The sequence below is a fragment of the Ovis aries genome, chromosome 11, assembly GCF_016772045.2.
Source record: "Ovis aries strain OAR_USU_Benz2616 breed Rambouillet chromosome 11, ARS-UI_Ramb_v3.0, whole genome shotgun sequence".
Classification (NCBI taxonomy): Eukaryota; Metazoa; Chordata; class Mammalia; order Artiodactyla; family Bovidae; genus Ovis; species Ovis aries.
In genome coordinates, this window is record NC_056064.1 from 38,664,057 (window position 1) to 38,678,205 (window position 14,149).

Here is a 14,149-nt window from a genome sequence, read left to right on the forward strand (position 1 = left end):
AAGAATACTGGAGCAGGTTGCTATTTCCTTCCCCAGGGGATCTTCCCAACCCAGGAATTGAACCCAGGTCTCCTGCATTGCAGGCAGATTCTTTACCGACTGAGCTATAACGGAAGTCCCCAAATAAACAAAAGATAAAATAAAAACAAGTTCTCAAAAATAATGCCACTTTAGTGTTCAAAAACTCTAAAAGCTACCTAAAAAAAGATGTTATGCTATATTTTGAATTCTTTAAAAGTACATACCACAGAACTTATATCACAAACTAAAACTATTTGCTTAACATATTTAATAGTAATGGCATATTATACATAATTTATATCAGTTTCAATTAAGAACCAAGAAGAATCCCCCAAGGGATTTTCCTCTTTTTAATGATACATCTATGCTCAAGTCTTATCTTCATGTCCAAGTGATAAAGAATATGCATAACACACCACAGTTCCCTGAAATCCCTCTTCAGAGGTTGCAAAATCAACAGCATTCTGGCCCACAAAAATGTTCTGTTTGGCCAGAAAAGTTGTTTAAAATGTTAATATATTTATGTGACATATAGACTCTTCGGTTCAGCCTCTGCCCCAATTTCTTATTTTCCTACATCCAGCCCAATTCATTCAAGTTTGCTGAATGAACTGGTTTTAGGCCCTACCCTATATTGTTATTAGTATAACTAAAGTTATATTCAGATTTCTTTAAAAATTTTCATATGAATCGTGGTATCATATTTTAGTACATTTGTACTGGAAAGGGATATATTCCCTTCTTTCACTCTTCCTGATTTGAGAGCTAGCACTTAATTAGTCACATATGTATTTTCAGAACAATGCCATAAACAACTCTATCACAAAGAGAAAGTGGTGTATTAATGTTTTTACTAATCCACACATAATTGTATGGAAGAATAAAGGTTACTAATAGTTGGATAAAAGCTTATGATCAAATGCGAGGAACCTTCTTGTTTTTGAATGGTTTTACTCAAAATTAATATTTGGCAATATTTCTGTTTTATCCTTTCATGAAATACACATGCACATACGCGTCATATTGAAATACACAATTCTACTTCAAGAATAAATGTGTTAAAATTTAAATGCTTTATATGGCTAAACCAAAGTGATGCTGGTGGATCTGAAACTATATAATAGAACTTTGCATGATATATTATGTAACTAACGGAAAAGCTTTTTCTTACATAGCTAATTCTACAAACACATACCTGACAGAGTATACTAAGGGAAAATTGGTACAAAACTTTCAAGTGATCATTCTCTATGTGGTTATGCCCAAGCCATCAACTATTAATGATAAATTAAAAGACTATTTACCTGTCAGGACCTGAGTTCAGGCACTCAAAAGTTTCGTATTTCTCTTGCAGAAGCTGATGACAATACTAATCCCTGCACTGTGTAGGGAGGTGCATTCCTTGCACTGGCTTAAGTGCTAATGATTTCACCAACCCTTGAAGTGCAGAACAGTAAAAAAACAGTTTTCAGCCGTTTTTCTTACTGATTTCTCATTTTAAAAATTACAAAGTAAGATTTCAAATAGGTTTTAAAATAAATTATTTCTTTTTAAAAGGCAGTGCCTTAGTTTAAAAAGACACGCCAATAGATCTATCTGGATTACTGCACATATCACAAGATGGCCTTTTTCATCAATTAAAAATTTACACACAGAAGCAACAATTTCATGCCTTCAAATAACTTTCTGATTTTACCTTAAAGCACCAAGATTTTGGCTACAGATACGTAAAGCAGCCTTCCAGAAGGCAATCATAAATATTAATAGGTACTGGATGAGATTAGCTGGGTTAAAAAATCCTATCTCCCCTATGACTCATTTATTACCCTGCCACCAACTTACAGCCCTGGAAGAAGCTGACAGTCAAGTTCACAACTACTAGTTTCTAAAGAAACAGTGCTATACTCTCCCAAAAAGATAAAAATCAAGAAATGCTTCCATATCTAAGGGCAAAATTAAGCTTTGTATATATCTGGAAGGCCAAATCTGTTTCTGTCTCCTTAAACTATCAAATTAATATAACTTCCTATTCTGTTATACTCTAAAATAAAGTGGGTTTACACATGACTCCAGGTTTTTCCTACTGCTATAGGATGAGTTGAGAAATTTACCTTAGCTAGTTCTGAAGAAAATATTTTACATATTTAAAAACATTTAATGATTTGTATGAATCTCTCTCCAAATCCTACTGCCTATCAATTTTCATTAAGAGTACTAACACTGCTTCCTTAAGATTCAGATCTTTATGCACTTGGCACACTCAGTTACACATATTCAAACATTTAAATTCTCTGAATTCTTTTCCTGCCACTTTAGTAGAGGAGGATAAAAACAAACCTGAGCTGAAACTAGGCCAACTGGAGGATACACATTTATGTTGCTAGTTCTACCTTAAACAACCTTTTGAAACCCTATATTGAATTTAAACGCTCTCTACCTACAAAAAAGAAAGCTTGCCTTGATATGCTTACCTAAGGTGCTTCCATTTTTCCTCCGTTAAAGAAATTGAATAATCTCTTTCATTTACCAAAGATTTTTTTTTTTAAGTTGGCACTCAATTAAAGTCCATTTGAAGGATCTGTTCCTCTAACTTAAAATGGCAGCAGTTGACCTCATTTACAATCAACTGAACTTAAGTACTTCTTGGCAATAATATGCTCAACTGCTACATATCTTATCTTTCTATGGACAAGATAATTTAAGAAAAATTGAGGAGACACATATAGCCAGGCCTTAAAATGTTACAGTATACTGTGAAAAGGGGAAATAGCAATACAGAATGTAAATCAAAAGATCAAATTTCTAACAATGTATATCAAAAGAGAAGGTTTTCTAAGAGGAAAAGTCTGAGTAGCAAAGACTAATCAATAAGCCATTTAACAGGGAATGTCAAATCAAAAGTAAAGAGCAATCCAGATCCAAAATTGATATACTTGTGAGTTCATGCCAAACTTGGTAACTTTTTCAAAAGCAGTTTATGTGGGAATAAGAATTCAGGCAGAAATGGATTAATCAGTTTAATTCTTATTATAATTATAAGATCTAAAATATTTCTTTGATAAAGATGCTGAGTTCCCACACATTCTAAGCTATGTTTCTTTTCAACATTTTCTTCCTCTATAATTAACTCCATCATTTAGTTTCCAACCTTCACATTAGATCTCATAAAGCAAATATTTTCTCCCAATTATGAGTAACACTATCTCAATTTTAATCTATTGTTTAAGAGAATAAAAAAAAACTTTAAGAAACTCACGTATAAACTAGTCTGCTTGAGAAACTTTTCATGTTCAAAGCATTTAATTTTTCAAAATAACTCTTCAGATCTATGTGAATGGTATTATATTTATTTTACACTCATGAAAATGTGATCTGCCTAGGGTCACAAAATAACAATGTTTGAAGTAGAAGTAAAATTGTGACATTTTCTTTATTTCATATTATTCAAATAGCTCCTATGACCATCTAAAGAATTTTCCTATTTTGAATGTAACAAACATTGCTATCTTAATCTGAAGTGTATGTATTAAACACACACACATACCAAAGCACACACAAAAGTACATATTATACACAAACATGGAGACAGCAAACTAAAAGGGAAAACAGCACTTACCTTCATCTCCTTCTGGTACATATGAAGCTGTAATAATGTCAATATCAGCACAATTCATCACAATCTGATTGGTTGCCTGCCTCACCTAAGATGGCCAAAAAAAAAAGACAGCAGTGTCAGAAATAGCCTACATTATTAATATGTACATCTTCATCTTGGCCTAATATACGTCATAGGCAATTTTAAAAATCCAGACATGACTAAAACCTAAACTAAGTATTTATGCAACAATGGTAGAAATAAAGGACTACTTCTAAATATCCAAAGCAATTCACATTTTTGTGGTAATATTCAAAGCAATAATAAATACTTAGGTATTTCACAGAATTCAAGTATCTGACCACTGAGCTAAATAAAAGCCTTTTCTCCCCCACTTAAACCTTGATTTAAAACAACTTAAATTTTTTAATTTCAAAAAATTTTAATTAGGAAACCTTTCTTACATGTTGCAAATAATTATGTATCTCAACCTGCACATCATACCCATCATGAGTGTACGCTTTTTTTGTAAGAATAGAGGAAGAAACCTGGTATTGTAAACTACGTCAAAACTTCATAAAACACTCTTTAAATTTTTTCTTCTCCCAAAGAAACATCTTGAATGTAAGAGACACTAATGACTCACCACCAAGATTAAATAAACTTTTACGGCTTTGTCTTATTTGACTTAGATCCAAAAAAGTAAAATATAGGTATAAAGAATGCCCCTTCCTCTCTTCCTCATTCCTTAGAGATAACCACTATCCTAAGCTAATGTATATCTTTCTCATATATGTTTAGTACTTTTGTTACATATATGAAGAACAGAAATGTTTTTAATCTTATACAAATGATATCAAAGTGTGTATAATCTTTGCACTGTATTCCACTGTTGTTTAAATGAGAATTTTTCTGATCACTAGTAACATTAGTTATCTCTTTTGTTTCTTCTCTTTCTCTCTCCCCAACTTCTACAACCACCCCCCCAACTCTCTTCTTCCCTCCCTCCCTCTCTCATTTTCTTTCTTTTTTGGCCCTTAAGTTTTTCCTCTGCAACTTATTCATAACCCCTGCTCATTTTCCAATTTGGTTGTAACCTTGTTTTTATATAATTGTTGCATTAAACAAAGCTTCAAATTCATTTTCAGACATTTGAACAGTCTAAATCTAAAATAACAAAAATACAGATATCCTAAATCACAAACAAATGCCCACAGAGGCCAATGAAACAGGTGAGTACAGTAGGCCAGGTGAAGGCTATGCATAAAGGAAAGCTATGTGCAAAGGAAGGAAGAAGTATACATTTCTTGGAGCCAACCAATTATTGCTAAATAGGGAGGAAAAAAACAAACAACGTTGCCAGATCTTTCAATTTTAAAAAGCCACAAATACAAATTTCATATGCAATCTCCCAATTTTTAATTAATGACAATTAATTCAGATTTTTCAAAAACACTGTGTAGATCAAACAAAATCAACTGTAGTCAACAGTGCCTTGAGGTCACTGAACAGACCACAACACTAGGTAAAGAAACAGAGTAATATAAAATCTGTATGAAAAACCTAAGAGTAATTATTTTATTAGGAACCAATACATACATATGATTAATATTAAAATTACCCGGCCTAAATTACAGACAGTATGTTATTAAACTTTATAACAGACTGTTAAAATCTATAACACGTAAAGAGAAACTATTTTGGCTTATAAAAAACAAAATCTTCTCATAAATCTTCCTGTTTCTAAACAAAAATACCATTTGGTGAACAGTTTTTTAATTCTGTAAGTGGTAATATTCCTTTCTTCACACTGTTTATTTTGCCAGAACACATCTAAACAACACTAAAACTTTTAGTTCCAATCGACTGTTTATAGCACTACATTTAAACAAAAAGAAAAAAAACAACCTTGCCTATTCATAAACTGACTTTAAAAATTTTTTTCAGAAACACAGGAATAAAGCATTTACTAGCATATGCACCAAAGGGTAAAATGAATAAAAAATTTTCCAGGGTTTGAAGTTGGCATAGAGAATAATAACAAGTTGTTTAGTTACATGTCTTAATCTTTACCTAGGCAACTTTTATTTTCATCCATCAACATCTACAATGAATTTAATGGTAGCCAAGCAGTTAATCTACCATGTCAAGATACTTGTACTATACGACATATGCCAAATGACATTTATCTCACTAATATTGTACCGTTTTGAGGAAAAGTGTTTGTACTTTGGAAAGGCACAGGACACAACATCCAGTTACAAGTACATTCCAATTCCTCCTGGGTTTAGGGAAAACCCACCAGTTTATAGAAAGAACAGGGAAGCCTGGTGTGCAGCAGTCTGTGCGGCCGCAGAGTCAGACACAACTGAGCAACTGAACAACGAACACCACTACCAGTTTATACTAATAAATTAAGCTGCTTGTTGAACAGCAACATTTTTCCAGAGTACTGCCATTTCTGGAAGGCAATACTCAAATTTCAAAAATCAGACAATATATTCTGTCTCATATTAGAAATGCACTTTATAAACAACAGGATAATCCATAGAAAGTGTTTCTTTTACCACTTAGTGCCTCACACATAGTAATCTTTTAATAGATGTTATTATTCAGACACATGCACAGAGAACAAGACTAAATGTGCTCTACTCATAAAGATATTAATCTGAATATCATCTAACAGCATTCACCTAATGGTTTAGAAAGCACTTAATCAAAATGATAGCAAACTTAAGAATTATGTGCTGTACTATAAAGCACATATTATATATTATATTGGATATCAGCATACTCTTTTGTACCATCCAAGGAATGTAATTTAAAACAACTATGTGGACTTAAGCATGCACTCAACTATCACACTGATCTTTTTGATGCTTTACCAACAAGAGCTCTAACCTGATGATTCAGTGATTCCTCACAGGTTAACATCATCATGTTACTGAATACTGCTTGTATGTTCCACTATCAAAAACACAGGTAATAATGTTGAGTCAACTATACTTCAATTGAAAAAAAAACTAGTAATAAATCAAAAGAATGTCAGCATTAACATCTTCACTTTCCAAGCTTAAAATAGAAGCAGAATGCTAAAGGTGGGCATATAAATTGTATTGAAAACAAACTTACTTTCAACCTTTCCATCTGGTGCTATGAATAAATGGGTTATTAATATATTCTTTCTTTAATTCAAATTAGGGCTAGTTAAGTCTTCTTGGAGTCCCATACAGACTGTATTTCAGCTAAACCAAACCATAACATTTCTACTGAATAGACAACTTGACCATTAGCAACAATTTTGCAATGGAAGTTTCCAAAGAGCTAGGAAGGGAGCAATCTGAGACAATTTTTTTCCTGAATGAGTCTTTACCACAGTCACTCAGGAACACACCTTACGTGTACTATTAAGACGCTAAAGGGTTTTTTCCTGATTGCTAAAACCCTGAGATTTTAGTAAAAGGAAACCTCCTGTCTGACAATTCCAAAAACCAGTCAGTCTGAAGCCTGACAAGCTACCACTTTGCCTAACAAGCAATTTCATCATTAAAATTTTGTAATAATCATTGCCTTTGTAAAACAGTGCTATAATTTCTAAAGACAATAAGGAGCAAATAATTAGTAAACACAAATTGAGCCAAGTTTTCTAACAAAAGAGCCACTAAAACCAGCAAGCTGCAGAAAGTCAAACATAACAAGTAAACATACAGAACATTACTATTTATTGTTTATATACCATAAAACTTTAAAATTATACATAGAAATAACACCTACCAAAAAAGAGAATTTACCGCTCAGGGTGAGGGTGGGAAGAGATGGAAATGGACTTTAGTGGCATCTGTGACATTTTATTTTCCAAAAAACATCTAAAGTCTAAAGCAAAGGGGACAAGGCACTAACATCTGCTAAATCTAAGTGGTAGGTTACTTCTCTGTATTTAAAATATTTCCCAATTTAAAATAAAATGTTAAAATGATTGCAAATGGCCAAATAAACTGAGAACTACATACTTGTACGGTGTTCAAAATGGAATCTCCAAGATCTAGAGAACTCATCTCAATTAACAACAAAACAGCTATCTGAAGACTCAGTCCTTTGACACTGACTCACATACAGATTACAGTAAGATTTACTTTACAGTAAGAACAGGCTCACTTATGTAGCAAAGTTCAGAGATGTCTCACTGATAATTTACTACTCAAGACCACATTTATGTAGGCTGCATTGTACAATATCAGTTATCAAGAACCAGGAAGTTAAAAAATAAATAAATAAAGCCTTTATGGAAACCAGAAGCGATGACACAAAGTCCATATACTTTTTCTTCTTTCACTCAGAAGAGAATCCATCAAACACATTTAGAAAAAAATTTTAAGCTCAAACAAGCTTGTTTATTTGGTTACTTAGACCTATTCAGATCAAGTTTAGTAAAACAGAAGAGGGAAGAAATTGCACAACAGGGAGCAACAACACACAGTAAGCAGCAAGTAATAACCTGAGAATAAGAAAAGCAAAAAAACTTTAAAGAACAGATATGAAACTAACAAATTATAGTACACAGTCCTGGGTAATCTATGGTTATAAGTATCAGTGACATATTGAGAATGCTTTCCAGTATTTAGAAAACCTAGAATATGAGGAATCACAGAGTTTAAAAAGATAAATATTTCCATCAAATCAGTAAATATTTTTTAAAGTCTGAGTGTCTCAAAGAATAAGTTTCATTTATCTGGAATACCCACCGCAGAATTCACTGCCAGTTGATACTGGATAAAACTTAAACCATACAAAACTCTCTTATACTCGGGGGTTTCCTCCATGATACATTTCAAGAAACATAATAGAAATCTGAACAAATTCAATTCCTTATGACTAATCTTTCAAATTTAAGACCATTTAGTGGTCTAGCATAATGCTGGACAAAATTAATTACCTTTATCTTTTTTAAAAGTAAAAAAAAAGAAAAGAAAAAAAAAAAAACCCTACCAAAATGACTGCATAGAAAATCTGCAAAATTTGGGCAGAAACTTCTGTAACACAGGGTTGACAATAACATCCATTTAGGTGCCAAGTTTCAGTCTGCCAAATAATCTACTGTATCTGTAACTCTCCTCAAAGTGCCAATTTAGTCATCTCCATCATGAATATTTTGTTGGCAGAGGCCAGGGATTGTTTAGTATATCCTGACTCCTATTTCTCTGGCACAGGTAAACTATTTCCATAACACAATTACTGTATAAAGCCCTATACACTCATAACCAGGAACTGTCACCACTCACATAAACTTGTAATCTATTTTTAAATGAATTACCTACAAAGCAAGAGAGTCAGAATTTGAAATAGCTATGAAAGTCTATTCCTCTCACATATCCTAATGTACAAGGAGGGGAAAGGGAATGTCCCATTTTTCTAGGCCCATGATAACACATTTTCAAAACCTGCTGAATTAGACCACACACACTTATGTAAAAGACAACTACTTTTTAAATCAGTGCACACTGACTAATTCATCTTCCCCAGGAGTCCACACCCAGGCCTGGTTAAAAATCTACTAAATTTCTAACATGTAACCTGTACAAATTCTCTGGGCTTATTACAAAATTTTGCAACTAAAGCAACCAAGCAAATTGCATACTTTGTGCAAGGTAATTCCAAACTGTTAGGGGACTGACACAATATCAGTTATCAATTTGGCTTCCAGAGATATAATTTTGTTCACATTTTTAGACTTCCACAATCAGATACCACCTAATCCCAAAGGTTAAACTTACTGCTCCAATCTATTTCAAAAACATCAATATATGCTAACAACTGTTAACATTTTACTAATGTTAACTCCTCTTCACAGTATCAAAAGCGGCAATGTGTACAATTAAAAAGTCCAATCTTTCTTTAATAAAACCTGTTTTTTTCCTTGCATCAGATTAACAAGTCCTGCTAATACCTAGTACATTACCATGTGCTCCCTCAGTGTCCCAACCAGCCTTCCATATATTTCTCATTTCTTTCAAAATGCCAAGCAGAAAACGGATAAGCATGTCACTGCTTGCTGTTCTACCCTAACACTTAAATAAAACCTTTATTAACAGTTTTTTTCTGAAATTTTTCCCTATACCTCTCAAAATTATGAACCCATTATGGGGTATACCTCGCAAAATTATGAACCTATTAGGGTATACTTCTCAAAATTATGAATCCATTATGGGGTAAAACAACTATGGAGTAAAAAAACAAATGATTTTTTTTTAATGTTAGCCTTTTGACATAATGCGAACTCATTCATTGCTAGGTCCTTCTTCCCGCAGGTCTGCCAAGTCACAAGACACACTACTGTTTACACTCCCTCCCATCTGCTCCCAGCCAATATATATCAAACATTCTATAGTCACTTGGCTCAAACAAACAGTCTCCCAAATAACCCTCTCAAATCCTAATTTAGGCCCACATTGCACTCATTCTGATTCATATTCTCAATGGAAAATTTTTAAATCACCTGACTTTTACAGGGGTAAGTTTCGTCTTTAGATTCAGTGAGACCACAGAGCCCTCATGCTTTCCTACAAGCACCCCAAATCTGACAGTATACTTTTTAATTCTACACTTTTAGACACATTTTCAACCTGAGTACTAGGCTTTCAAATACAACTGCCAACTTTCAATTCATTCCAACGCTATGCTAGTCTACATTTCTTTTTATTTCATTGCTACATACACCCTGTTCTTTAAGATTGAGGCCTACTGATTTCCCCCCCTAACTGCAGTAGGAAAAGAAATGAAACAAAATATATTTACCATCATTCTTTTTAAAGATAACAAGTAAAAGATATTTAAAGCTATCGTTACAAGATATTTAAAGGTACTAGTAAACAGTTCCCATTTTTCATTACGAACTTCACATAAGACATCACATAACACGATATCACAAATGTCTATTGTCCCTGACCTTTGTAGGGCATCAATACTAACGATCTCCAAAATCAAACAATACTTTAGATAATCTGCGGGGGGAGGCGCGGGGGAGCATGATTCACCAAAAACTGCAATGAGGAGTAATGGAATATTTTCACCAGTGGTACACTAAAACTGATGGCTTCTTTCAGAGGAGGGTACTGCTAAGCAACCATCGCTGTAGCAATAAATCCACCTGCTTCAAAGGCTGCAAAGCTAGAAGATGGGAGGAAAAGCGGAGACAGGGGTCCTCCTTCAGCTACTCTGGAGGTTAGGAGAGAACAAAGTCACTGCTGCACTGTCACTAGAGGGGAAGGGGGAGGGGGCGGATCATCTTAGAAACCCTGCCCCTGGGCCGGAGCAGGCGGGGAGAACACAGCTAGGCTGCACGGGATTAACATTCCCCTTCTCACTCTCTTCCCCCTTCTAGAATCCCCTCCTCTCTAACGCGCGGCAGCCGGAGTCCCAGATGACTGCCCCTTCCAAAGTGTCCTCCGTGGAGCGTGGGGAAAAAGACGGAAAAGGCTGAGCATGCACTCCGATGACCCCTCTGGCCTCCCCAACACCCTCCAGCCTCTCCCAGACCACGACCAAGCCCGGAAGGGCCAGGATCTGGGGGAGGCCCCACACAGGTGTGCTGGCCCCAGAGGCGCGCGGCCCGGGCCCTAGCCCAGCAGGGCAGAGCACACAGACCGGGCGCCCAGCGGCCGCCCCAGAGGGGCGCGCCCGTCCCCGAGCCGGCCTCCCCAGCCCCAGGTCCGCAGCGCCCAGGCCCGCCCGCCGGGTCGGGCCCCCAGCCCAGCCCGCGGGCGCGGCCTAACTGCTTGCCCGGCAGCTCGCCCCCGGCGCCCGAGGGTCGCCGTACCTGGGCGGAGGCCTCCAGCTTGCCCTCGAAGGTGAAGTCCAGCAAGTCGGGCTTGAGACAGAGGCTGTAGTTGATGGGGGAGACGTCGGCAGGCAGCCGCTCGAAGGGCCTCTTCTCCGGCATCGCGGCGAGGCCCAGGCTGTGGAGGCGGCGGCGGCGGCGAGAGGAGCGGCTGAGGAGGAGAAGGAGGAGGGGAGGAGGCGGAGGGCCGAGGAAGAGCAGGCGGCGAGCAAGGGAGGGGGCGGCGGCTGCCAGCCACATCCACCGAGCGCCGGCGACCGCCTGAGGAGAGCGACCGGGGGAGTCTAGGGGCGGGGGAGAGACCCAGCCCGAGCGCCAGGGGCCAGGAGGGAGGCAGTGCGGGCGGGCGGGCTGGCGGGCCGGCTGCCTACGGGGAAGGGGGCGGAGGGGAGGGAAGGGGAGGAGGGCCAGCAGGGAGGGAAGGCGGCGGCGGCAGCAACTGCGTGCGCGGCCCCGCGGGGCGGGCGCGCCTCCGCCGGTGTGCGCGCACGCGCCGAGTCAGGGGAAGGAGCGGCGAGGGCGCGGCCGGCTGGGCGGGAGGATGCGGGTTAGCGAGGGAGCCTTGGAGGCGGGAGGGGACTGCTGGCGCTGCACCTGTCCGCGGCGCCGCGGACAGCGGACTGCTCCCGGAGCCGGAAGAAGCCCGGAAGGGTTTGGGAAGCAGAGAAAAGGTGTGAGGGCTCCCTTATCACACCCCCACGTCCCCCACATTCCCCTCACCGCCCCCATCTCCACCCCCCGGGCTGTCTTTGGAGTAGAAACCTATGCAGTTGGTCAGTGCAAAATGTTAAAATACCAATTTAGAGCAAAATCCCAGCCTAGATTTTTAGCTCCAGATCAACAGAACGCCCCGAGTCTCTTTGGCCGTAATTATTCCTGTTATTTTCAGTGTAACTTCAAGGGATGATATGAAAAATTTTCTCAGAAAATCTTTTAATAAACCAGTAAGATTAATAAATCAGTAAGATTTGGACCTTTGATCAAGTGCTTTCAAAATTAGAAGTTTTGTTTTCATGATTTCATGTTAAAAGTAAGATATGTTTCACTTTTTTTCTAGTTTCATCTTTGTTTCTACTTTAAAAAAATAAAATAAAAGACCTGGGGATTCCCTGACCGTCCAGTGGTTAGGACTCTGCTCTCACTGCCAGGGTCTGGGTTCTATCCGTGGTGGAGGAACTGAGATGCCACAAGCCCTGCAGTGCGGCCAAAAAAATTATAGTCATAAAAGACCTTTTACCAATTGTGGCCTCTTTAAAGGTAAATTAGCTATGGCTCCCTCAGTTTTATAGCCATCTCACAAATTGAGGCATATATTTTTAAATATAAATATATATTATACATAAATGTGTATCTATTTGAATATGTTTTAAAGTGTCAAGGATGAGATTTTATCTATCCCCATGTTCCTTTATAAAACCTTCTTATATAGCACCCCTTAATTGTTAAAACTCAGTGCTGAAGGCTGTACTGAACCAGCATTGTCCAATAGAAATATAATGCAACCTAGCTAACTAACTTTAAATTTTCTAATAGCCACATCAAAAACAGGAAAAAGGTGAAATCGATACATCTTATTTAACCCAGTATATGCAAAATATTATCATTTTGGCATGTAACCAATATAAAAATATTGACCAAAGAGTTCCATGGTGGCCTGATATTTAGGATTCCTTTTGCTCCCATGGCCTAGATTCAGTCCTGGTTGGAGAAACTGAGATCCCACAAGCTTCACAGCCAAATATATACATGTATATGTGTGTGTATATATATATATATGTATATGTGTGTGTGTGTGTATATGCAACTTTTTTCCAAAATAAGGGTTTGAAATCCAGTGTATATTTTACATTTTATATTTTACATATTTTACAGCACATTTCAATTCTGACTTGGCACATTCTGAGCGCTTAACAGTCACATGTGACTAGTAGCTATTATCAATATATTGATCAGCACCATCTTAGACTCTAGGCCTGTCCTGCTATCCTCTGAATCCTACAAACCTTTTAGGACAGACTGAAAAGCTGCACTCCTTTCAAACTAAGATGTGAGATGGGGCCTTTTGTTGCATGGATTCATTTCTGTGACCATTTTTGGTCATAAATTAATAATATAATTCTGTTAGTCTAATAATAACATATTGAGTAAGAAAGGCAATGCAAAAGAATGCTCAAACTACCACACAGTTGCACTCATCTCACATGCTAGTAAAGTAATGCTCAAAATTCTCCAAGCCAGGCTTCAGCAATACGTGAACCGTGAACTCCCTGATGTTCAAGCTAGTTTTAGAAAAGGCAGAGGAACCAGAGATCAAATTGCCGACATCCTCTGGATCATGGAAAAAGCAAGAGAGTTACAGGAAAACATCTATTTCTGCTTTATTGACTATGCCAAAGCCTTTGACTGTGTGGATCACAATAAACTGTGGAAAATTCTGAAAGAGATGGGAATACCAGGCTACCTGACCTGCCTCTTGAGAAATCTGTATGCAGGTCAGGAAGCAACAGTTAGAACTGGACATGGAACAACAGACTGGTTTCAAATAGGAAAAGGAGTACATCAAGGGTGTATATTGTCACCCTGCTTATTTAACTTCTATGCAGAGTACATCATGAGAAACGCTGGGCTGGAAGAAACACAAGCTGGAATCAAGATTGCCGGGAGAAATATCAATCACCTCAGATATTCAGATGACACTA

General features: G+C 37.5%; 1 protein-coding gene across 2 annotated transcripts in view; it reads right to left on the reverse strand.

Annotated features, from left to right (window-relative positions):
- NPEPPS (aminopeptidase puromycin sensitive) overlaps positions 1-11,790 on the reverse strand; it is a 117,290-nt gene extending 105,500 nt beyond the window's left edge. The window contains exons 1-2 of one of the 2 annotated variants that reach the window (XM_027974632.2): positions 11,430-11,790; positions 3,638-3,722 (exon numbers count right to left, since the gene is read on the reverse strand). In XM_027974632.2, coding sequence (XP_027830433.1) covers positions 3,638-3,722; positions 11,430-11,690 — 346 coding nt within the window. In that variant the 5' untranslated portion in view covers positions 11,691-11,790. Of the gene's footprint in view, positions 1-1,325; positions 1,459-3,637; positions 3,725-11,429 lie in introns of those variants that run through there. The other variant, XM_060395568.1, reaches the window with a different exon arrangement.
- Positions 11,791-14,149: the final 2,359 nt, after the last annotated feature.